General features: G+C 42.2%; 1 protein-coding gene across 4 annotated transcripts in view; it reads right to left on the reverse strand.

The window, feature by feature from the left end:
- Window positions 1–26,053, reverse strand: part of COL2A1 (collagen type II alpha 1 chain) — a 226,507-nt gene that overhangs the window by 184,668 nt on the left and 15,786 nt on the right. For all 4 annotated transcript variants that reach the window (XM_033938906.1, XM_033938909.1, XM_033938908.1 and 1 more), the window contains 7 exons: window positions 17,529–17,561; window positions 17,347–17,379; window positions 17,132–17,185; window positions 16,881–16,982; window positions 7,668–7,745; window positions 5,283–5,327; window positions 4,947–5,000 (listed from right to left, as the gene is read on the reverse strand). In XM_033938906.1, coding sequence (XP_033794797.1) covers window positions 4,947–5,000; window positions 5,283–5,327; window positions 7,668–7,745; window positions 16,881–16,982; window positions 17,132–17,185; window positions 17,347–17,379; window positions 17,529–17,561 — 399 coding nt within the window. The remainder of the gene's footprint in view (window positions 1–4,946; window positions 5,001–5,282; window positions 5,328–7,667; window positions 7,746–16,880; window positions 16,983–17,131; window positions 17,186–17,346; window positions 17,380–17,528; window positions 17,562–26,053) is intronic.

A 26,053-nucleotide genomic window follows, 5' to 3' on the forward strand; every position in this document is an offset into this window, starting at 1 on the left:
CCTTCTACCTGGAACCCCCCTGGACCGTTGGATCCTCATTTGCAGGTATTCAACACTTTAGTTGAAAAAGAAATTATGAAATTAGAACGGCAACCCTCCTACACTAGACGTAATTTATCACCAGACATGACTACAGCATTACATACACTAGCTAATGATCCAAACATTGTTATAAAATCGGCTGATAAGGGAGGAGGCATTGTTGTACAGGATACAGATGCTTATGTTATTGAAGCCCGTAGGCAACTTAGTGACAGGCAATATTACACAGAATTGCCCAGTGATCCCACAGTCACTATATCTGATCTTATCCATCACATTCTTCTACAGGCTTTAGAACAGGGTATTATCACAGACAGAGAGTACCGGTTCCTTCATCAAAATCATCCTACCATTCCTGTGATTTACTTTGTCCCCAAAATCCATAAACACCTTTCTAAACCTCCGGGACGCCCCATAGTGTCTGGCATCGGTTCTGTGTTGGAACCCTTGTCCGACTTTGTTGATTTTTATTTGAAACCTTTAGTGTCTGGTGCCAAGTCCTATGTAAAGGATACGACGTCCATGTTAATCTGGCTTCAGGAGCCACATCAAATTCCTTCAGGCTCTTTGATGGCCACATTAGACATTCAGGCTTTATACACCAATATTCCCCAAAGCAGTGCCATTGCAGTGGTGCGTAAATATCTGGACACCCTTCAACTACCACAAGCTAAAGTAGAGTTTTTAGTGTCTATAGCCAACATAGCGTTGCAATATAACTATTTTATGTTTGACACGAAGTTCTACCAGCAAATACAAGGCACTGCGATGGGGGCTACCATGGCTCCTTCCTTGGCATGTCTGTATGTAACAGATTTTGAGGACACCTTTATTTTTTCATCCATATACATGGCAGACATCTACACCTGGAAACGATACATCGATGATGTTTTTTTAATTTGGACTAACTCTCTGGACAATTTTCATCAGTTCCTACATTGGTTGAATACATGTAATCCTCATTTACAGTTCACCGCAAGTATGTCATTCACACACATAGCTTTTTTGGATATCCACATCACCATGAGTGAAGGAACTTTTGCCACAACTATTCATCGTAAGCCCACTGATAGAAACACGTTGTTGCACTATGGAAGCTATCACCCTCGCCATTTGAAAAACAACTTACCTGTGGGTCAATTTTTAAGACTCAGGCGTCTGTGCAGCACTAAAGCAGAATACAAAATTCGGGCAGGAGATATGTGGCATCGGTTCAGTGAACGGGGATATCCTTATCATATTATTAAAAAAGCTTACAAACGGGCTTTATATGCCCATCGTGATTACTTGTTACAACCATCGTCTGACCAACATGACCCCAGATTGGTGTGCACTTTACCTTACTCTTACCAAGCATTTCACATTAAAAAAATCATCAAAACACATTGGCACATTCTTCAGGCTCATCAGTGTTTGGAACAGCAACCCCTTTTTGCCTTTTCAAGGGGCAAGAATGTTCGGGACTTTGTATCTACTTCACATTTTGTTAGTTTTCCAACCAACATTATGATACATGAACCTAAAGGTCATTTCAAATGTGGGAACTGCACTGTGTGCACACATGCGTTGGAAACATCCTGTATGCAGCACCCCACGCTACCTAAGAAACATGTTCTCCAGCATTTTTCAGATTGTGATACCCAGGGAGTTGTTTACCTTATTTTCTGTCCGTGCAACCTGTTATATATTGGACACACCACTAGAAGTATTAAGACCCGCATAATAGAACATCTGAGCAAAATAAGAAGGGGCGACTGTAATGCCCCCTTGGTTCAACATTGGCAGGCTATCCCGCACCAGCTACAGGATTTAAAGTTTGTGGTGTTAGAGGTGGCCCGTAACATCAGAGGTGGCAATTCTCAAGCATGGCTCTGGAAACACGAGCAGAGTTGGATTTACTATTGGCAGACAGTAGCTCCCTCTGGTTTGAATAAAGAAGTCGAGTGGTGGGCGTTCCTCCACTGATTGATTGACATCTCCCTTGGTGCATAAAAAACCGGGTGCTCAGCTGAGCATTCACGTCATAGGACATTAAAAGATTACAGAAGCAACAGCAGGTATTCCGTCGACAGCGCTGAGAGTTTGGTAAAGTTATTCGGTGTAGTTATACCCATAGCTTCTGAATATTTATAATTTTTCTGTACCTCGGTTTCTTTGTGTTGCAGAATTGAAAATTTGAAAACATAACTACAGTTTGAATGTAAGGAATTGCAAGCGGGTTCTCTGAGGAAGCCTGTGTGGCGAAACGCGTCAGGACCCAGCTATTTCACCGCATTCTTTATGTTTCAGCTAAGTGATTTACTTTGAAAGTTTTCTATATACACAGTTTAAAATTCGGATTATCAGTGCTTTCACTTTTTGGACTTTCAAGCATTATAAATTGTTACTGATTAAGGACTTTGAAACATCTTTTACAACTAGGTGCAATGATTGATACCATATAAAGTTTCTCACGGGCTGTATGCCCCTATTGAGTACTTTAAACCTCCATCTTGGAATCTGAGCACCATTGAAAGTTAAAAGACGTTTGAAGTGGTTTTTGTTCCTTTATGTGTTAATAGTAACAATAGAGGTGAGCCATGAGGATGTCCTCCAACAGATAGATAGATTGAAAAGCGACAAATCGCCAGGCCCGGATGGTATCCACCCTAGGGAACTAAAAGAACTGAGATAGCAGAAATACTCCAACGAGTTTGCAACCTATCCTTGAAAACTGGAGAGATCCCGGAAGACTGGAAGATAGCAAATGTTACACCTATCTTTAAAAAGGGGTCAAGAGGAGACCCGGGAAACTATAGGCCGGTAAGTTTGACATCGGTTCCGGGCAAGATGGTAGAAGTACTGATAAAGGACAGCATCTGTGAGCACATCGAAAAAAAATGGGCTGATGAAAGCGAGCCAACATGGCTTCTGCAAGGGAAGATCGTGCCAAACAAACTTACTACACTTCTTTGAGGGGGTAAACAGTCAGTTGGACAAAGGGGAACCCATAGACATCATTTACCTCGACTTCAAAAAGGCCTTTGACAAGGTACCCCATGAGCGGCTACTTAGGAAGCTGTGGAACCACGGGGTGGAAGGGGACGTGCACAGATGGGTCAAACACTCGTTGGCAGGCAGAAGACAGAGGGTTGGAGTGAAGGGTCACTACTCAGGCTGGAGGAAAGTCACGAGCGGAGTTCCGCAGGGGTCTGTATTCAGACCGCTGCTGTTCAATGTATTTATAAATGACCTGGAAACGGGGACGAAGTGTGAAGTTATCAAATTTGCGGATGACACTAAACTCTGTAGAAGGGTTAGAAATGCGGAAGAGTGTGAGGACCTACAAAGGGACCTAAACAAACTGGAGGAGTGGGCGAATAAATGGCAGATGGACTTCAATGTAGGGAAATGCAAGGTCATGCATATAGGGAGAAAGAACGCGATGTTCAGCTACCAAATGGGGGGATTAGTATTAGAGGGAAGTAACCTTGAAAGAGATTTGAGTGTACTGGTGGACACAACAATGAAGTCAACAGCACAATGTGCAGCAGCCGCGAAGAAGGCAAACAGAATGTTGGGTATTATTAAGAAGGGTATTACGACCAGAACGAGAGAAGTCATTCTGCCGTTGTATCGGGCAATGGTGCGCCTGCACCTGAAGTACTGTGTTCAGTATTGGTCACCGTACCTTAAGAAGGATATGGCAATACTTGAGAGGGTCCAGAGGAGAGCGACACGAATGATTAAGGGCATGGAAAACCTTTCATACACTGAAAGATTGGAGAGATTGGAGCTCTTCTCCCTGGAAAAGCGGAGACTCAGAGGAGACATGATAGAGACCTACAAGATCATGAAGGGCATAGAGAGAGTAGAGAGGGACAGATTTTTCAAACTTTCAAAACATAAAAGAACAAGAGGGCATTCGGATAAGTTGGAAGGAGACAGATTCAAAACGAATGCTAGGAAGTTTTTCTTTACCCAGCGTGTGGTGGACACCTGGAATGCGCTTCCAGAGGACGTAATAGGACAGAGTACGGTACTGGAGTTCAAGAAAGGATTGGACAATTTCCTGCTGGAAAAAGGGATAGAGGGGTATAGACAGAGGGCTACTGCACAGGTCCTGGACCTGTTGGGCCGCCGCGTGAGTGGACTGCTGGGCACGATGGACCTCGGGTCTGACCCAGTGGAGGCATTGCTTATGTTCTTATGTTCTTATGTTATAACTGCTTCCAGGGATGCCAGGGAGTAAACAGAGCTCTGCTGCTTAAAACATGGGGAAAATAATGACTCACTAGTCATTTCTGTCATTGGCACAGGGTGGGTGCGAATGATCACTGAGCATTCTTCAAAAATATCAACCAATCTACAGACAGCAGGGCTCTCTTTTAAGCCTCAACATCCAGAGAACATCCAAAATTCACTAAGAAGAAAGGCTGAAACTTATATTCTTTCTGTTTCTAATAACAGGGTACATAATGCATGAAACCATAGCAAATATTACGAGTATATATTATAGTTGTTTCTCACTGCCAGTAGAATGACACAGCACTTTGCACAGAGATGAGGCATATACCAATGGCCCTACAGTGCCTCACTTCAACTGATGGGGATGGAGGCCAGCCTTAATTGCTGCATTGCAACATTTTGGTTTCAGTGACCAAGACAGAGGCCAAGCATAATGTCTACTGTGTGTTGCCAGGCGTGCCCATGATACAGGGTGTGAATCATACTGTGAGTCAGAGCACATTAATATTCGGCAATGGGAAACATATATGCCATATGATGTATCATAACATGAAATACTGATCCCAGTGGCTTGCAGCTCAGCTTTACTGTGCCTTGTGTCCAGTAACAGGACATATAGGTACAAGTTTTGGGATTTTTTGTTTAAGACTCCACTAGTCTTATGTCTGGATACTCACAGATGTTCCAGGTTCACCTGGTTCACCAGGGCTGCCTTGAAAACCTTGAGGTCCCTAAAATATAATACAGGAAACATTATTCAGTATCTCAGAAAGACAGCAAGAAAGCATATTTTAATTGTGTGATGGTGGTGCGGCAGGGGGGAGATTCTGAATGTGAAGGTTATCCCTTATTGTCAACTGCCAATTATAGAGCAATTGTCAATGGCTTACCTTGTTTCTGTTTTATGTGGCATAATCAGTAAAAATATTCAACATTAATTGTGAGATGGCAAAAGTATATTTTTGAAGGCATTTTACCTGATTCTATGCAACAAAAAAGGAGGAAAAACTTACAGGAGAGCCGTTGGGGCCTGGTGATCCTCGTGGTCCCATTGGGCCCTGCAAATGAAACAAAAGACAAGATCCATAAGAATGCACTGGTCCAGCAATACATATTGTTAATTCTTCACGGATGCTGTCCAGCATGGGTAGTGCTGAATAATATCTGTTCTTAAGCACTAGAATAACTGTATCTGTGTTATTACTACATGCTCATACTCCTAAAAGAACTGCAGTGTGCTCATTTGCAGCAGTTTCCAAGCAGCCCTCAGCTGGAGCGAGGCCATGATTAACCACCCCTGCTTTCATTCACTGCTTGCCAAGAGAGGCTGGAACAGAGGAAGCTGCCTGCCAGAAATGGTGTACAACTGCAAAGAAACGGGACTACAGTCCACATTTTTACACTGCCAGTCCAAGAGCAACAAGAGACCAAATGCTAAACAAGCCATTCTATTATTTTTAATCCTTTACTGCTACTTTAACTTTGGGCATGTTGGCAAACAGGAGAACAAATCAATTAAGTCGGGCTTCTGTGCAGCAAACGGTTGCTTACATAAGCACATTATAGTAATTCCCATAGTTAGGATGGTGGGCTCCATGCCAAGCCCTGGAAAGCTGAGCATTTCACCTCTTTCATGGCTCCATAATGTGGTGTTACAATGGTTTTAAGATGTATAATTATATTGTAAATTGCCTAGAATACCAAGTGGGCTATGAATAAGTTTAATTAAATAATTAAAGGCAATAAGAAAGCTAAATTTTCCTCTCTGCTCAATTATGGTAAAGGCCATTACTCAAGTTCAGTTTTGGTCTCTGCACTTCGAGAAGGATGGGGACCATCTAAACAAATTTCAAAGGAAAATTTTAAAATACTGTAGGTCACGAGAAAATAGGTTGATAATAAAGAGAATTTGGGAGGAAGGATGGCTTGACAGCAATATTCAAACACATAAAAGTGGTTATGGTGAGGATGGTGATCATCTAACCATTGTCTCCACTTCTGACAGGAAAAGAGATAGTGAACTTAAAGAGCAGTAGGGGAGATTAAGGTTCAACATTAGGAAAATCTTTCCAACTGGGGGATGCAATCAGCCACTGTGACAAGCTTTCAAGGGAGGTGATGGAATCTCCATCAATGAAGGTTTTTCAAAACAAATTATACAATCATCTATTTGGGCTGGGTTAGCTTCAGTGTCCTGCTTGCCTTCAGGGGGTTGGCCAGTACATCAATATTTCTTAAATGCGGTCACTGTGGCTGCCTGTGATCACTGATGGCTTTTTCTGTGGCCACAGTTCTTTTGCCACTGTTCAGCTCTTCACCTTCCTGTTGTCACCACTATGACTCCCTGTGGTTTTCCATGAATGCGAGTTGCAGAGTATCTGTATTTCCATACTGTTCTCAAGAAAAAGGAGCACGAGTACCAGAACTAAACAGAAGCATAGAAGCAGCAACAGTTGGGCAGAGAGATGAAGATTAGCAAGGCCCTGATGGCAAGAGGAGTACAGTGCCCGATGCAGCAAGAGTAAGGCATTTCTGGTGAAGCATTTACATAATTTAGTACTTATTTCCTCTCTAAGTGATCTTGTAAGAGATCAGGAACGAGGTGCTTTCTTCACTCACTATATATGCTCCTCTGCTGTATTTAATCCACTCCTTGCACTTGCACGTCACCAATTCTCTACCTATCTCCCTAGCCAGCTCATAGAAAACAAGCAGAGGAACATAGCTGAACAGCAGCAAAGGATGGACAGCAAGACGGAGGTACATTAGTTTCCTCTATTTTTGCCAGCTAGCTTGGGGAATTGGGATAATGGGTAAGTGCAGGGGGGGAGGAGAGAACATAACATAACAAATCACTTCTATACCACATAATCAGTAAGTTCAATGCAGTTTACAAAATTTAGCAAAAAAAATACAAGCTAAAAAGAATTAATTAGCGAACAGATGTGTCTTTAATTGCTTTCGAAAATGATTATAGGATATGGAAATCAAAAGCAAAGGTTTCAATTCCTTGTCCCAGAAAGCCGCCTGATAAGAAAGCAGAGAAGAGGGAAAGGTGGGTTCATGAATAGAGGCTTGAGAGAGGAGTGGAAATATGATAGGAAGAGAAGGGTGATGGCAGGGAGTTCAATCTGTGGTTAGGCTGGTTTGTGTATAGGAGCTAAGGTCAGAAGGCTGGTAATGCATCGAAAGGAAGGTCAGGACAAGCATCTGAAGGGAATGGGGATCAGGGATGATGAATGGGTGAGTAAGTGAATTGGAAAGGATTGGGAAAGAGGGTGTTAGGCCAAATTATTAAGGCAATCGGCAAAAAAATTGTTGCAAGAACCTCTGCAATTAACAGCCTGTTCAAGTCCCTTCCAACCATTTCAATGTTTCTATAAGATACTACTTCTTACCATTGGTCCTTGCATCACACCCAGCTGGGCACCTCCAGCTTTCTCATCAAATCCTCCAGTCATCTGAGCAGCAAAGTTCTGCAAAGAAAATACACAATTATCTGTCGAATCACTCTAGTAGTGAATGCAAGGAAACAATCAATGACAGCAGGATGAGATGAATGAACAGATGCTTCCTATATTAACAGCAGTACTATCAATGCTCCAGGTCTGGAGGGAAACTTTATCTATGAATTTTAATGTATCACCATTCATGCAAGACTTCAAGGTGACATAATGAGTCCTGGTTTTCTGACATCCCCTGCCTTTTCGGTACCTTTACTGCTGATTCAAAATGGAAGACTACCAACCACATGATGTACTCAGAAACCAAGAATAACCAAAGCTCTCCTGTCAAAAAATTGGGTCATTTCACAGATCAATTATAATCCTTTTTTTTTTTTTTTTCTAAGTCAGCACACTAGACTGAGAGAAAGGAACAACTAGGACATACAGGTAGTGTAACCAGATGGCTCCAAGTCACCAGTCTTAGGGAAATCACTAAGAAATCAGAACTGAATCAGCCTGCTCTTGATGAGGTATGGAACTATCTAATGACCCTATGACTAATAAAATGCATGCAATAGTCTCTGCTGAGTGACAGGAGGCATGCAACAGTCTCTTGAGTAACAAAAAGCATGCAGCAGTCTTATGCATGCAATAGTATCTGTTGAATGACAGGAAGAATGCTTTGATAACAAGAAACAGGCTGTTGGTATGTTATAATATCTAATGAATGATGGAAAATGTGATAGAATCAAGGTTCTTTGGAGGGGGGGAGGTCCAAGGAAGCTACTGTATTGGTAACATAGTAAATGACGGCAGATAAAGACCTGAACGGTCCATCCAGGCTGCCCATTAGTTATACCCATTACAAATGGTGTTTCATATAAAAACATAAACCAGGAGAAAATCAATGCCAAACTATGTTTTATCTCATTCTGGATAAATATATGGGTTTACTTTGATGGGCAAAAAATGTGAAGCAATTTTCAGCTTCGCCTCCAGTGTCGGTGGAAAATGTGAACTGGGGCACCCAGAGGGCCATGTGAGTGACAAAGCACTAATAAATTTAGATGAAAGAGGAGGCTGGACCCAGTGGCGTACCAAGGGGGTGGAGGGGGGAGGTCCGCCCCGGGTGCAGCCTTAGGGGGGGTGCACAGCCAGCCAGGTCCGGAAAATTGCTGGGCTGCAACAGCGACGGCACTCAGCAGCATCAGCGCCCCCCCTCCGCGACGGCACTCAGCGGCATCGCCGCCCCCCCCACCCGTAACAGCACTCAAGTTCAGCCTCCTTCTCCCAGCATCAACAGAACTTCAGATCGGCAACAGGTGCTCAGTCAAAAGCTTCCCCTGACTCAGCTTCCTGTTTCCACCCAGGCAGTTCAGTCAGAGGGAAGAGGGCAGATGATGAAAGTGGGGGGAAAGAGAGAGAAGGGGGCAGATGATGGAAGTGGAGAGAAGGGGGAGAGAGAAGAGGGCAGATGATGGAAGTGGGGGGAGAGAGAAGGGGCAGATGATGGAAGTGGGGAGAAGGGAGAGCAAATGCTGAATAGAAGTGGAGAAAGAGAACACATACTGGATGGAATGAAGGATAAAGAAAAAGGACATATGCTGGATGGGTGAAGAAGATAGAGTTAGTGAGATAGTGGAGGGGTAAAGGAAAGGGGTGAACATAACATAAGAACATAAGTATTGCCCCTGTCGGGTCAGACCAGAGGTCCATCGTGCCCGGCAGTCCGCTCACGCGGCGGCCCCTCAGGTCCATGACCTGATAGTGCTCATAACCTAAAACTCTCATACCCTTTCACTTAATGTCCTGTAAAGTAACCCTCTATCTGTACCCTGCAATCCCCTTCGCTTCCAGGAAGTCATCCAGTCCCTTTTTGAACCCCAGTATTTTACTCTGTCCTATCACCTCACTTGGGAGCGCGTTCCAGGTGTCCACCACCCTCTGAGTGAAGAAGAACTTCCTTGCATTCGTTTTGAATCTGTCCCCTCTCAGTTTTTCTGAATTACCTCTTGTTTTTGTTGTCCCCGCTAGTCTAAAGAATCTGCCCCTCTCCACCTTCTCTATGCCTTTCATGATTTTATAAGTCTGTATCATGTCTCCTCTCAGTCTCCGCTTTTCCAGGGTAAAGAGCCCCAGTTTGTCTAACCTTTCGGCATATGAAAGGTTCTCCATTCCCTTCATCATCCTTGTTGCTCTCCTCTGGACCCTCTCAAGTATCGCCATGTCTTTCTTAAGGTACGGTGACCAGTGAGTAGACATAGTGAAAAGAGGGAATTTGAGGAGTGCATAGTAAGAACGAATTTAATTTAGACGGACGGAGAAAATAAAGAAGGAAGACCAGAGAAGGAAAGGGAAGAGAGAGAGGAGAGAGAGATGCCAGAGAACAGGGAAGGGGACAGATATATCAGATCTGAGCGGAGGAAAAGAGAAGAGAGAGATGCTAAAAACCACAGGGGAGAGGGAAAGAGAGATGAAAGGAGAAAGATGCCAGACCATGAGGGAACAGAGGGAAGATGATAGATGCCAGACCAAAGAGGGGGGGGGGTCTAGAGGAGAGATGGTAGGGGGAGACAGACAGTTTCTGGAAGGCACAGACAGTGGATGGAACGGGCAGATGCTGGATTGAAGAGACAGGGCAGACGCTGGAAGGAAAAGAGTGAAAAGAAGATAAAAGCAGAAACCAGAAACAACAAAAGGTAGAAAAAAAATCATTTTATTTCTATTTTGTCATTAGAATATTTCAGATTTGAAATATGTATCCTGCTAGAGACATAACTGGGGACTGCAATGCCCAGGCAGTGCTTCTTTGGCTTCCAGCTGGCTTAGGGCTCTCTCGGACCAGGGGGCATTCCCCTAACACTATTCCTGTCATGTGTGATTGCAGTATTCTGTTACTATGATATTTCTGTGTAGCATTCTATATTAATTTGGCTTGTTCAGTTTTCTTGATAGTAGAGGGGATATATGTGAAAGGGAGGGGAGACAGGGGTTTTGTTGGTCCTTGCTCTGTATATTTATATTTATAAAATGACAATTGTACAGAATATTGTTTCTTACTTTAATAAAATATGTTCAATATAAAATCATAACTGAGACTTATGCGGATGGGATCAAATGGTTTGCGTGGACTGAGCTTGCGGAGACGGGGCAGAAATGTGTTGTTTTAATTTCAGCCTTAGTAGTTTGCCGGTCCACAAAATAATTATTTTATTTCTGCTGGTCCACGGGTGTAAAAAGATTGAAAAACACTGCTCTAGAGCAGAGTTGGCAGCTGCGCTGAGGTGCCCCCGATGACTCGTCTGCCGGCTTTGCTCCGGAAGAAGTAAGTTATGTCGGAGGGGGTGGACCCGGCAGACGCAGTCATCATGGGTCCTTGCCACAACTCCCTGCATCTGCCGGGTCAACCCCCTCCGACGTAACTTACTTCTTCCGGAGCAAAGCCTGGAGTCATAGCGGGACCTTCCAGCACGCGGCTGCCGACTCTGCTCCAGAGCTAGTACGTTAGAGTGGGGTGGACCGGCAGCCGGCAGCTACAGTCATCGCGAGAAAGGAGCACTTCTGCTGGAATGAAAGAGTGGTGCAGGGAGAAAAAGGGGGCAGGGTGGAATGGAAGGGTGGTGCTGATGGAATTGATGTACAAGGAAAGGGGAGAGAGACATAAGGGGGAAGGATACTGGATGGAATTGGATTGGAAAGAAAGAAAGGGAGCAGATGCTGATTGAAGAGGGGTGGATGGAGAGAGAAAGGGCAGACATTGGATGGTAGTGTGGCGGGTAGAGGGGGATGGAAGTGCAGATGGGAGAGATAAGGGAGCAAATGCAGGAAGGAAATGGGAGGAGAGAAAAAGGGGAGCAGATGATGGAAGTGGACAGAGAGAGGAGAAGGTACTAGATGGAAGGGGTAGAGAAAGAGGGCATATGATGGAAGGAGGGGATAAATAAAAGGAGGGCACATGATGGGGGAAAATGATTGAGTTAGGGAAATACTGGAGGGGGTGAGGGAAAGAGGTGACGAGCTGTAGGTAGACAGTAAAAAAGGAAATTGATGAGAGGGTAGTAAGAACGTAATCTAGATGGATGCAGAAAATAAATTGAAAAGGGAAATGAGGGAAGAAAGGGATTGCAGAAGAGAGGTTTGGGAGAGGGAAGGAGAGGAAAGAGATGCCAGACCAATGGGGGTGAAAGGAGAGATGGAAGGGGGAGGCATACAGTTTCTGGAAGAGGCATAGAAGGAGAGAAGATGCCATATAGGGGCAGAGAGATGGCAGACAAAGGATGGAAGGAAGAGAGTAACAAGAAGATGAGGAAAGCAAACACCAGAGAAGAGAAAGGTAGAAAAAAAAATTATATTTATTTATTGCTTTAGGAGACATGTGTCACTGTTTCTGTGGTGTTGCATTGTATGCAGAGTCTAGCTTCTTGCTGGTTCAATTTAACCTTTGTCTATGTATTTCTGTTTTATCCCCCCTTTTACAAAACTGTGGAGCGTTTTTTAGCACCAGCCGTGGTGGTAGCAGCTCTGATGCTCAGAATTCTATGAGCTAAAATCCACACCACAGTTTTGTAAAAGGGGGAGGGGTTAGTTTGTGATGACATATTCCATACTAGGCGAAGGTGTTTTCTGTGTTCTGTGTGTTCGAAAGACATGGTTTTCTGTTAGGATTGACGGTGTAGGATTGATCTGTGCTGGTCTGGCTTGTTTAGTTTTACAATGGGTGTATTGATGTTGTACTGCTCACTGCATATGTAAGATGCTGCCTTTTCCTAGATACTCATGTGTGACGTGTGGCTTGTTGGTCAAAGACTTGGCAACTAAGTGTCAATGCCAAAAAATGCAAGGTCATGCACCTTGGTGGCAAAAATCCATACAGGACTTACACCCTAAATGGCGAGATCCTAGCAAGGACTGTAGCAGAACGCGACTTGGGCGTGATCATTAGCGAAGACATGAAGACTGCCAATCAGGTGGAGAAAGCTTCCTCCAGGGCTAGGCAAATCATGGGTTGTATCCGCAGAAGTTTCGTCAGCCGTAAGCCCCAGGTTATTATGCCATTGTACAGATCCATGGTGAGACCCCCATCTGGAATACTGTGTGCAGTTCTGGAGGCCGCATTATCAAAAGGATGTGCGGAGAGTTGAGTCGGTTCAGCGAATGGCCACCAGAATGGTTTCAGGACTCAAGGATCTCCCGTATGAGGAACAGCTGGATAAGTTGCAGCTATACTCACTCGAAGAACACAGAGAGAGGGGAGACATGATCGAGACGTTCAAATATGTCACAGGCCGTATCGAGGGGGAAGAAGATCTCTTTTTTCTTAAAGGACCCTCGGCGACAAGGGGGCATCTGTGGAAAATCAAGGGTGGGAAATTGCATGGCGATACCAGAAAATATTTCTTCACCGAAAGGGGGGTTGACCGTTGGAATAATCTTCCACAGCCCTCCATTTTTAGGGGCATCTAGGAGTGGACTGAGGAGGCAACACATTCTTTACCCCTTCTCTTCCCCTCCCCCCCACACACATGATAAGCATACTTTTGTTGGTGATGATGCCGAGGCCCCAAGCCAAATAAATGCAGTGCCCAAGCCTATCCCTTTCCCCTCATGCTGCTTCTTTCATGTAGAAGTTGGCAGTATGCCTTCAGGCACTAATGCCAGGACTCTTTGCACATGTTCAGATCATGCATGAGAAGTCCTAGTGTCGGTGGCTGGAGCCACACTGATGACCTCTGTATGAAAAAACCAGCATGAGGAGGAGGGGAGCAGTAAAACTGTATTTAATTGGTTGGCAGGGCTTCAGCATCCTAACCAGCAAAGGTAAAGGGATGCTGCAATTCTGGAGGGGGGTACAAGCCCAAAATGTGTGTGTGTGTAGGAGGGGGGGGGGGGGGTGGAGCAGGTCCCCAAGGCTTCCCCATTTTCTAACAAACTAGCATAGAATACCTTGGTCGGATGACTGCCAAAAGTTATACAGACACCAGATGACTCAGATTAGTGCTCAGATAACTGACCAGATAAAGGCAGAACAACATTTTTACAGCACTAACTTTACTGGGCCCTTACCTATAAAGGGTCTGAAAATGGTGAATCCTGGCTCCACCCACACTCCCCAACACTTTCAGTATCAACCCAGTTGTTTTCAGATAGTGTCTTCCCTCTTTCCTCAAGCTCTCTCACATTTTCTAAACATTTTCCCCTCTCTTCCAAAGGCTCCTAAGTTATCCTCAGAGCCTCCACACTGTGTCCAGAGTTCATTACTTCTTTTATGGGGACTCTCTTCCTAGTCCAGTCGTTCCCAACCCTGTCCAGGAGGACCACCAGCCAGTCAGGTTTTCAGGATAGCCTTAATGAATACGCATGGGGAAGATTTGCATATCTGTCATGCCATTATATGTAAATTTATCTCATGAATATTCATTAGGGCTATCCCCCCCAAAAAAACAACAACTGGCTGGTGCTTCTCCAGGACAGGGTTGGGAACCACTGTCCTAGTCACTGCCTCAAACTGGGCCTTTGACTTCTCCTCAGTTCTTATGACACTTTTCATCCCTTCCAATTTGGATTTCATCTTAAGTATGAAACCAGAACATTGCTGCTTTTTTGCTCAGATGTGATTTAAAGGTGTTTTGCAGCTATTGATATGTATTATCTAGCACAGGGGTGTCCAATGTCGGTCCTCGAGGGCCGCTATCCAGTCGGGTTTTCAGGATTTCCCCAATGAATATGCATTGAAAGCAGTGCATGCACATAGATCTCATTCATATTCATTGGGGAAATCCTGAAAACCCGACTGGATTGCGGCCCTCGAGGAGAGACTTTGACACCCCTGCTCTAGACTATGATATTTTGACCGAAGAGCTTAAGGAAATTGGCAAGTCAGGTAGAGTACTAATATGGTTTAGCTGTTTCTCTCTCTGAGCAAGTACAACAAATCTGGATAGGTAATAGTCATTTATTCTGGTATCCATTCACATCTGTATCTCAATCCTTTGACAGATCCCCTGTATTCTTTAGCTCCCCTTCTTAGCTTAGAATTATAAAATATCTTCTTATTCATTCATATCCTTTGTCTCCCTATTGAAACTTATCGTTGACCATTAATGACTATAGAATTATCCAAAATCAAAGGAAAACTAAATAATAGTGACTCAACGTGAACTGTAAAACGTGAATAGACTACACCATGCCAAAGATGAAATTTTTAACGCTGGAACCTTTTAACACAATGTCATGATTAGTCCATCTTCAGGTGTACAGTGCTCATCGTAAATGTGCTATAGTTTTGAAATACCACCGGATATCTTGATTCTGATCTCTGTTTTCCGTGTAAAATGGGGATCCATGTCTACTGGTGACCCTTATCTAGGAGACTGTTACTGGTTATGCAGATGATATGCATGTCTTCATTACCACAAGGCAAAAAACGAAAACCTAAAGTTGCCGAAAAGCTTAAATAAAAACCAAAACAAAATCGGTTAGCAATATGGGGGAGAGGAGGACACCTCTCACCATAAACTCAAGGGAGAAGGAGGTGAGGAATGAAAATTTTTGTGTATCTCAATTATACAATTTCACTACAAACTGATTACAGTTCCCTGATACTGAGGTCTCTCCTATATCTGCGGATACTGAGTAAAATTGTAACTGAGATACACAAAATTTTCATTCCTCACCTCTTTCTCCCTTGAGTTTATGGTGAGAGGTGTCCTCCTCTCCCCATATTGCTAGCCGATTTTGTTTTGGTTTTCATTACCACAACACATTCTGTTGAATCTGCACTCAATTAATGGTAATTCTATCTTAAGGCAGTGGAGAAATTTTGCGTTGCTGTTACTGAGGTGACACTAGAATTTGAATATATGTTTATTTTGATGTATGGCAAGTGAGAAATCTGGAAGTGATGTGCTACATACTAGAGACAAATTTTTCCCCATCACTGCGGGAACTCATTTTCCCGTCCCGTCCCCGCGAGTTCTTTTCCTGTCCCTGCCCCATTCCTGCAAGCTCTGTCCTCATCTGCACGAGCCTCAAACACTTTAAAATCATAGGTGTTCGAGGCCTGTGCGGTTAAGGCAGAGCTTACAGGAATGGAGCAAGGGCAGGGACAGCGACAAAACTCAAGGGGACGGAACGGGGAAATTGAGTTCCCACGGGGATGTGTCATTCTCTATTACATACAGCTTTTTGATATTGGATAGGCAAATTCATACTAAACTTACAGTTAAACAATGAAATATTTAGACATGCTTTGATCAACATTTTAGTGTTCAGTGTGTCACATACATGAACATTGTCTATTAGATGTATCACAACAGAAGAAAGGTTGAAAACCACTGGACTAGAGAATGCTGGTCTTATTTAGACAGGCTTTTGGTATGGCCTAAGCAGGTATTTTTTGATTTAGATACTTTTTGTATCTTTTCATCAAACTAAATTGTCAATATCCACCATGGTTCACAGCTGGAATTCTATCTTGACAGAATTGTTTTACTTATCTATGAGGGAGTATGTATTTTCATATTATTGTCTGTTTTCATTTTTGCAGTTAATTGTGATTTACCCCCTCTTCTACTAAACCGCATTGAATGTCCCACGCTGCTCCTGATGCTCATTGAGTTCCTATGAGCGTCGGGAGCAGCGCGGGCCATTTTGCGCGACTCCCCACGCTAAAACCACTAGCGCAGTTTAGTAGAAAAGGGGGTTAGTCTTTGTTCTAAGTGTTTAATCATTTTAATGCATATACATTAATCAAGGTGCACGAATTTTATGATACTGTCTTAGTTTCTTATTAGTATCTGGTTTAGTTTTTGCAGTTAATCATATTTCAGTCTTTGTTTAAAATATTTAATCATTTTAAGCATATACTCTGTAACACATTTAGCATTGTTGATAATGTAAGTTACAAATGTTAACTAAGAGCTCTTTTTACAAAGGTGCGCTAGCATTTTTAACGCATGCACCGGATTAGCGTGTGCTAGCCGAAAAACTACCACCTGCTCAAGAGGAGGCAGTAGCGGCTAGCGCATGGGACATTTTAGCACGCACTATTCCGCGCGTTAAGGCCCTAACGCACCTTTGTAACAGGAGCTCTAAATGAATGAATGAATGAACTTAAATTTTATATATTGTTTGCTAGTAGCAGTGACCAGTTTCTTGAGTACTCACTCCGCCAAGGCCAGGTGGACCGGGTGGGCCAGGTGGGCCAGGTTGTCCGGGGTTGCCTGGGACTCCTGGTTCGCCATCTCTGCCTCGAGGTCCAGGTGAACCCTAGACAGGACAGTCAGGAAGAAAGGATAAATTGTTTAATCCTTTTCAGAAATACACCACCAGAAAACAAAAGGCTCAAATAACACAAAACTCAATGAATGCCAATATGAGAAAAAGGAATAAATTTTGTTACAGGAAAAGTGACTTACTTTCTCCCCTTTGTCGCCTCGTTCGCCTCTTGGTCCCTGTTCTCCTGATGGTCCCTGAAACAAACAGGAAAAAATAAGTGAGAAAACCTGACAAGCTCACTGAGTACACTCTACCACACTGTGCCCTGAGGGAAAAAAAACCTTAGCAACAAGAAAGGATCGGTAAGTCTGTCCTAGGTTATGCATCTTACACAGAAAGAAAGAATTGTTTGTACCTGTGGTCCTGGGGGTCCTCGAGGTCCTACTACCTAATTAAAAATAAAGACAGAGCTTGAGTTAAAAGAGAGAGTACATCCATATCTTCAATGAGATGGATCTGAGGAAGAAGTACATCTCAACAGCATTCTTGAGAAAATAAGAAATGTTCCAGTGGCTATTCACTGAAGCCAAGACTTACATCTTTAATATCTCCAGGTTCACCTTTTTGTCCCTGTCAAGAGACATCATGGAAACATATAAATAATAGAAATGACATCTATGTGCTAAGTTAGCCACACTTATCTCACTTTGATGTACCAGTAAATACAGAAGTTCTTATACTGTATATATATTACAAAGTTGTATACGTAACTCAACATTTTAAGGCGTATGCATGTCTGTGTGTTTGGGTATACATGAACTAAAACCTGATATGTAGCAGAATTCTGACTGGTTCAGGGAAGATCACAAGACTAAAACAGAATCTTGCATATCAGAATGTAAGAGTTTAAGTAACAAAAGAGTGTGCCGTGTGATAACATCATCTATATAACTTCCAGTGTATTGGAAAAACAAATGAAGGCTGGCACTTTGTTTTCTAATGGAAAACTAATGTCCTCTTTGGAAAAGCACTGTAAACTCCTCAGGGCTCTATTCCTCTCAATCTTAGAAAATATAATCCTCTTCCAATCACTATGGACTCCCTCAGGATCAATACTAATCTAATCTAATCTAATCTAATGCTTAGTTTTGTATACCGAGTCCTCAATCCAAGAATGCTCGACTCGGTTTACAGTAGTTAGATAAGGTAATGAAAATATAAAACAGTAATTAAATTAAGCACATAGTAACATAGCAGAAGTGGGAGAGGAATTAATTACCAAAGTGTTTGGTGAACAGGGTGGTTTTCAGAGACTTGCGAAAGGATGAAAGAGAACTAAAACTTCGCAATAAAAGTGGAAGATCATTCCAAAGTTGGGTGAACTTGAAGAACAGAGATTGACCAAAAGCTTTGGTTCTTTTGATACCTTTACTAGATTAAATTGTTAAATTGTTGATATCTTTACTAGATTAAATTGATCGCCCCTTGCAAAAGAGAATCTATAAAGATTCCAAGATAGAGGGACTAACAGAGAGAAGATGCCAAAGATAATTTTGAAAATGACACAGGCACATTTGTAAAGCAATGGTGTCACATGATCAAACTTACATTTCCTGAAAATCAATCTGGCAGCAGTGTTCTGGATCATTTGTAATCTAGAAAGACAATTTTTTGTAATACCAAGATAGAGGGCCTCTGTAGAGGAGGAGAGAGACAGACTAAATCAGTCCTGTATAAGGTTAGCCTGCTAGCTGGGTTTGATTATCTAGCTCTGCTTCTGCAGAACTGGAAACAGCATTCTAAGTTCCTGGGAGAGGGCACTTCTATTGTTCTACGGTGACCACACTCTAGGTACAAACATACTAGTTTATTGTCGGAAGTCATAGATTGTGGCCTCTATCCAATGCCTGTTGTTGTGACAATGACACTTGAAGGAAGAGAAAGAGGGACTCAAATGGATAGTTTGGAATGAAAACTAAAGGATCCAGAGCTCCCAGTTTATCTCAGAATCCAGTTTTAAATGTTTATGTATTATTTTTAAAATTTGATATGGTATTTTTGTTCCGCTTGTTCCTCTTTTATGGAATGTTTATAGATTTTCATATGCGAGAGGCTCTCATCAATTTAAACTTTCTCTCCCTTCTAGGAAAGGAATTCAAGGAGTTAAGAATTTTAGTATTTCTCTGGCGTTTAAATTTCCCCAATTATGGAATGAACTTCCTCTAATTTTGAGGCGTCCCAATTCCTTCCAATCTTTTCGTAAATCTTTAAAAACTTTTTTATTCGCTAAACATTTTGAAAACTAATTCTCTTGTATTTTAGCTTATCTTTTATCTTATTGTTAACCGCATCAAGCTTTCTTTGGTTGAAGACCCAGTATATAAGGTTAAGTTTTAAATTTTAGTTTAGTTTAGAGCCAAAAAAGGCTGGCTAAACTCACACTTGAAGTCCAAAGGAGCAGAAGAAATTTACCAGGCTTAAAAAAGAAGAAAGGTCACTGACCTTTTGCCGATTCATGGTAATGTGGAGTTTCCCCCAGGACTCAGCTGTAGTGATTTTTCTTCATGGGGGGCCTTGGGGATTACCTTTCTGGAGCAGATCGTTCGCCCTGGTGGTGCTTTTCCTTCTTATCAAGAGTTTTTCCAGAGAGGGTTGGCGGGATGGGGCATTGCTTCGCTTTCCATCAACTTAAGCATTATTTTGGTTCCCTTGCTGCTGATCCAGTGTCCTTTTCGGTGGGATGTAAGCTTCGCAAATTCTTTGATGATGTGGATCCGAATCGTCCTTCTATTGCCGGGATCCATAGAGCCTTGCTTTCTCTGGGTCCGCCCCTGAATTTTTTGTCTTTGCGAGCTACTTGGGAATGGGATTTTGGACTTGCTCTCCAAGCTTGGGATGTTGGGGCTAGTTTGCGTGGTATTCCTCGTCTTGTTTACAGCACCTCTCTCCGTGAATGTTATTATCACTTTCTTAACCGGACTTATATCACTCCTGCACAGCTTCATCATATGGGTTTTTTGGCAGGCGACGTTTGTGATAAGTGTTCTTTGGAAAGCGCTAATTTTCTTCATGTTTTTTGGACCTGCCCAATGGTGCATGTTTTTTGGAAAAGAGTTTGTACATATATGCGTCGTGTGTTGGGGAGGGTGATACCTTGCGAACCTATTCTTTTTTTGTTGGGCTTTTCAGAGACTGTTACTCTCCCAGGGCGGGAAACCCTCGCTTGGATTTGAAAAGTGTGTCTCTTGGGCTGCAAGGTGATTCTTCAGATTTGGACCACTTCCTCTGCCCCTTCTTACTGGGCTTGGCGAACTCATATTGCTCAATTATTTGCTTGGGAAGTGCAATATGTGCGCCATACATTTAAACGGCAGAAGCTTTTCTTACTTATCTGGAATCCATATTTGCAATCGCTGCCCCAGAGAGCACGTAGTCATCTTTTGAACACATTAGGGGACGCGTCCCTTTAGGACTGCCCAGGTCCCTCTTTCTTTCTCTCTTTCCATCTGGATCTCTTGATTTTGGCGGAACTGGTCTTTCCCTTTGGCATCCCCTGCACTAGTGTTTTTGGATCGGGGGAGACCCCCACCAGGACTTTCAGTTATTCTATTTGTCTTGTGTTCCTGGACTTATGATTGGCCTTGATAGGGGGGAGGGGGGCTTGGCTACTTGGTTGTTTACTATTTTGATACCTGTCTATATATACCTTCTTGGCATTGTGATTTTTTTTTATATGTTGCAATATTTGGGCTTGGTGGGATTATAACTCTTTATTTGGTTTGCCATTTTTTTACTGTTATTTTTTGTACTGTTCAAGGTTTTCTTGTTGGCTAATCAATAAAAATTTTATTCTAAAAAAGAAGAAAGGATTTGTTTCACATAGATTGTTGCATATCAGCTGAAGTTCTGCTCCAAGAACAGAAGAAAAGCCATGTTGTATCAGAACAGAGTTCATTGAGCCCGACACCCCATCTCCAACAGAGGCCTGTCCAGGTTACAAGTACCTGGAAGATCCACAAAAAATAGATCTATAGCTCTTTTCCAGGGATAAGTGAGTGGCCTTCCCAAGCCTACATGGTTAATAATATTTTTATGTACTTTTGTTTTAGGAACTTGTTTAAACTTATTTTGTTCCCAGAATCCATGTCTACAAGCTTGGAGAGCTGCATATTCTAAACTAAGATGAATTCAAGGCTCATGTGTTATAGGTTTGCATCAGTTTTGCTGTAGTACAAACTTATACCACATTTACCAACAAAATAATCCTATAATTTTCAAAGGGGAAAATAATATTTTTACACTGGAACTAAACTGGTATAAACCTACAGTGTATAAGACCCCCATAAATCTTTTATTGATTCTAGAAATTAAGGGGGGTCTTTTACTACAGATTAGCATGTTATCTGCATCAGGTCACATAGGAATAAAACATAACATGAGCTAATCTTTAGTAAAAGACGCCCTAAATTTGTCAGATATGATAGTTAAGGGGAAAGAAGAAAGCAGAGGAAAGCCAGGCAGATGGGCAACAGTAAAGACTATGGTAGGGAGGAAAGAAGAGGGAAAGGAACATGTTATGTACTGATTTTTAAAAAGCTTAGACAATTAAGACTAAAATAATAATAATAATAACAGTTTATATACCGCAATACCGTTAAGTTCTATGCGGTTTACAAAAGATTAGTGGGGTACAAGTTGAGTTGACGTACAAGTTGAATTAACTTAAGGGATGTGGGGAACAATTGGGAGAAAGGGCAAGAGAGGGGAAAGAGGGAAGTGGGTCAGCTGTCTAGGTCTTTCGGGAATAGGTGGGTTTTGAGGAGTTTCTTGAATATCTCATAAGTGGTGGGCAATAGGAGTTGTTCTAGGTCTTTACCCCATAGAGCAGCCTGATGTGAGAGAAGATGCTCATGGTGTTTTTTTAGTTTGCATCCTCTAACCGGGGGAGAAACGAAGTGCGAGTGGGAGCTTCTCTTGTGTTTGTTGGCTGAGAAGGAGAATAGGTCAGTAAACCTCGTTTGTAAGTCTTGCCCGTAATTTGGGTATTTAATGGTAGAAAGGGTTTATTGGACCATAATTACTAGTCACAACAGGACTGGTAGCTTTGTCCTATATTCGATGATTTCCTCAGTTGTCAATCATAATCTGTATCCATTAAACCCAACACACCGCTGAACGGTTGAAATGGAAGTGAAATCTGCAATCACAGGTCACCATTTTCCCAGTTGATCTCTATCATGGGCAGACTGAAAACCAGTCTTGGGATGGAGCAGTTCGAACAGGAGGACACAGGATCTCCTTGGGTTATATATTTTTTTCCACAAAGGGGAAATCGGGAAATTGACAAGCAGGAACGAATCAACCTCGTGATGCTGCACATTGTACCATGGCAAAATTCCAACTTATCTTCCTTCTCTTGTAAGGATGAATGCTCTGGGGAAAACTGATGCCCAGAATGATCAACTATCCTTCCTTTGGAGGGTCAGTCCCTCATTCTGCTTTAAAACTATAAACAATCCAGCTGATATTCAAAATAATTTAATTGGCCAGAATGCAGTTATTTGATCATTTTTTATCGCATTTTAACTGGTTGTCTTCACTGAAAATGACTGGTTAGCGCCAAATTCAATAGTGACTAACGTGTGGGCATTCCAGAAGCAGAGTAGGGTCAGACTGGTCATACTCGACCACCATTTAACCCTGGGGGAGCATACTTATATGCTTGTAAAGAAATGTTTCTTTGCATTATGGAAGTTACATTCCATCAAAAAATATTTTGACCCTACTTCATTCGAAAAATTTATTATTTGATTTATGACTATGTCATAGTTTCTTATTGTATTTTTCACTATTGAAATATTGTACTGCTTTTCTGTGTGCTTTGTATCATCACTGGAATGTCCAATCCTCTTATTCTGTGAACTGCCTAGAATTTTCTGGGTGTTGGCGGTATAGAAAAATAAAGTTATTATTATTATATTATTATTAAGGGATGATATTCAGATCCTCACCACATGTCTAATGACTAGAAACATAGACAAAAAACTGTGGATACAGATGTTCTGGAGATAATTTATTAAACACTGACATATAAAAACATGAAAATTCAATTTAAAAAGTACAATGATAAAAAATACAGTGATAAAAATCCAACCGGACCCTACACGGTCCATGTTTCAGCGAACACGCCTTCCTCAGGGGTCCAATGGTTTGCAAACTCACATGTAAAGAATTGGACTAAAAAAAGTCTATTGTCTTTAAACATGTGAGCAAAGAACACTGCAGACAAGCTGAAGTAGTAAAAAAATGCAAATAAAAGCCATGTGGCCCATCTAGTCTGCCCATCCACAGTAACCATTATCTCTTTCTCTCTCCAAGAGATCCCACATGCCTATTCCAGGCCCTCTTGAATTCAGACACAGTCTCTGTCTCCACTACCTCTTCTGAGAGACTGTTTAAATACCTACGTAATGTAAATGCACATGAGTCGAGTCTCTTTTATTTGAAAGGAAACGCTGCAATGAGATGGCATAGGATGAAGTTAAGAGGTGATAGGCCCCGGAATAATTTAAGGAAATACTTTTTTTACAGAAAGGGTGGTAGATGCATGAACAGTCTCCCAGAAGAGGTGGTGGAGACAGAGACTGTGTCTGAATTCAAAAGGTCTTGGGATAGGCACGTGGGATCTCTCGGACAGAGAAAGAGATAATGGTTACTGCGGATGGGCAGACTAGATGGGCCATTTGGCCTTTATCTGCCATCATGTCTCTATGTTTCTTTGAAATACAGCCAATGCAGGCTTGTTTGATTTTGTACATGAGATCTCATGAGAGAATAAAGGATTTTAAGAACATTTCAATTTGATCTGCTTTATTTTGCCCAAAGTCTGGGACCAGAGCCAGGAGTTATCAGGTCACCACTGATATTCAGTGGCAATACCCAGACAGCTACCTGGTTAAGTTAGGACAACAAAGTCTGTCCTGAGTGTTCTGGATAGCTATCCCTGAACTGTCAAGGAATATTGGCAGTACCCACTGGTAACTCGCAGCAGCTGCCCCGCACCCAAATGTATTGAACATCCACGTCTAATTCAGCCAGCAGTGGACAGCACTATAAAAAAATGCCTCCTAAATTTTTAAATCAGGTGCACTGAATACTTTGCCTGCTCTCCTCTATCCATCATCTGATCATATTAACCCGATATATTTTGTTCTCTGTGATTGTCTCCTTCCTTATCCTGTGGCTACCTACGTGAAAAAAACAATCCAATCTGCAGTTCTAAACAGTTCATTCAAGACTGTAATTAGGGGAGGCAAAGAGGGGCAGTCAATCAGAGGACAAACCCTCTTGTAACCGAAAAATGTCTGAAATGCAAGCATTAAATTCCAGGAAGAATGTCGCTTTCCTCCTACCAGGTCATAATAGAACCCTAGGAGAAAGCAGTGGTGATTACATTGGCTTTCGTAGGGGGCACAATATCTAGATATGGCTCTGGATTTAATAGTTCTCATTTTCACTGTTTATAAAACCACGTCAATGCTTTCAACCGAAAGGTCTCATTGGGTGTCAGTAAGTATTATATTGGAAATCTAGAGCTCTCTCCAACACCTATGAAATTGTGGAACAGAGGACAGGGGTAATCTGGGGTCTCCTACAGATGAAGCTGCTGATGTCTCGTATCTTAAGCTGGCCTAGAAAATAAGATCAAACCTCAATGTACAAACTGCACTTCACCTTCTACAAACACATCCTGACATGAGGAAAGCCACTACTTATCCCTGGAATCGGTAGCATGGGATCTTGCTACTATTTGGAATTCTGCCAGGTACTTGTGACCTGGATTGGCCATTAATGGAAGCAGGATACTGGGCTAGATGGACATCAGTCTGTTCTTATGACTTAAAATGATCTCCATTCTCTTTTTGGTATGTGTAAGGAACCATCTGCTCACCCTCACAGAAAGCCCACTTAGCAAAAACTTACTGATGCAAAAGCATGGTGATAAAAAAGCCAAAGAAGGAAAATAATGCAATAATAATAAGATATTAGAGAACATGGGAACAGCAGCAAGAGCATCAGACAGGGAGTGCTGAGGTGGAAAAAAAGGAAATAGGAAAGATTAATAACAATAGGAGAATCATAAAAGACATACTGATTCATCTTAAACTAGGCAAACCATGGTCTTCCAAGTCCAAGAGTGATCTCCCTCTCATTTGAATACATCTCACTATCATGGCCCTGATGTGCATTTTGTCCACAACCATGTGTCATACTCCACTATCGGCCTGTCTAGCAGTGTACGTACATTGCAAAGGAAGGGAAGGTACCCACTACACGATCTTATTAAATAACGCTGAAGGGTTCAGACAGTATTGCTTTAAGACGAGGACAATAGTTTTCCACAACTGACCAAATATGGTAGCCTGTATTTGATTTATGGGACCAATTCTATCAAAGCTCTAAAAAAGAAAAGAATAATGCCATTACGTTGTCTGTTATATGGTACATGAAACTGGCAATTACTAAATACCTCATTTTATATTATCGAACGATCATTACTACTTCACACTACATAATATTTTCAGTGGCATCTGCCATGCAGAATGAAGGCAATTCTATAAACTAGCCCCTAGAGGTACATGTGACAAAGGCACCATTACCAGATGCCTATGTGCAGTAGGCACTGTTCTATAAGATAGCACCTAAGTGCAAGGGAGGGAACACATGGGCAGAGGATGGGTGAGCCATGGGCATATCTTCTAGTTATGCAAACAGTTTATAGATTACTATAAATTACACAAGTCATGTGGCATACTTAAGCATACACATTATATGTGTGTTGAGGTTATGCTCAGTCAAAGATTAACACCATCCCCACTGGCAGTGGTGAAATCAAAACATCATAGCACCATCTCCCTGCTGATAATCCTGCTACCCTGTCCTGCTCAGAATGAGTTCTTCCTCCTGACAACTGTGAAACACGATCTCATGTTGAGGAAGAAGAAGTTGAGATTACTAACTGACTGACAGATTTGGTTAGCTGAATGTGGAAGTTTATAATTGGATGAATTTGATTTGATTTAGTATTTTTGATCAGCACTTTCACATCTTTTCACGTTTGT

This window comes from Geotrypetes seraphini, chromosome 3 (genome assembly GCF_902459505.1).
Source record: "Geotrypetes seraphini chromosome 3, aGeoSer1.1, whole genome shotgun sequence".
Taxonomy (NCBI): Eukaryota; Metazoa; Chordata; class Amphibia; order Gymnophiona; family Dermophiidae; genus Geotrypetes; species Geotrypetes seraphini.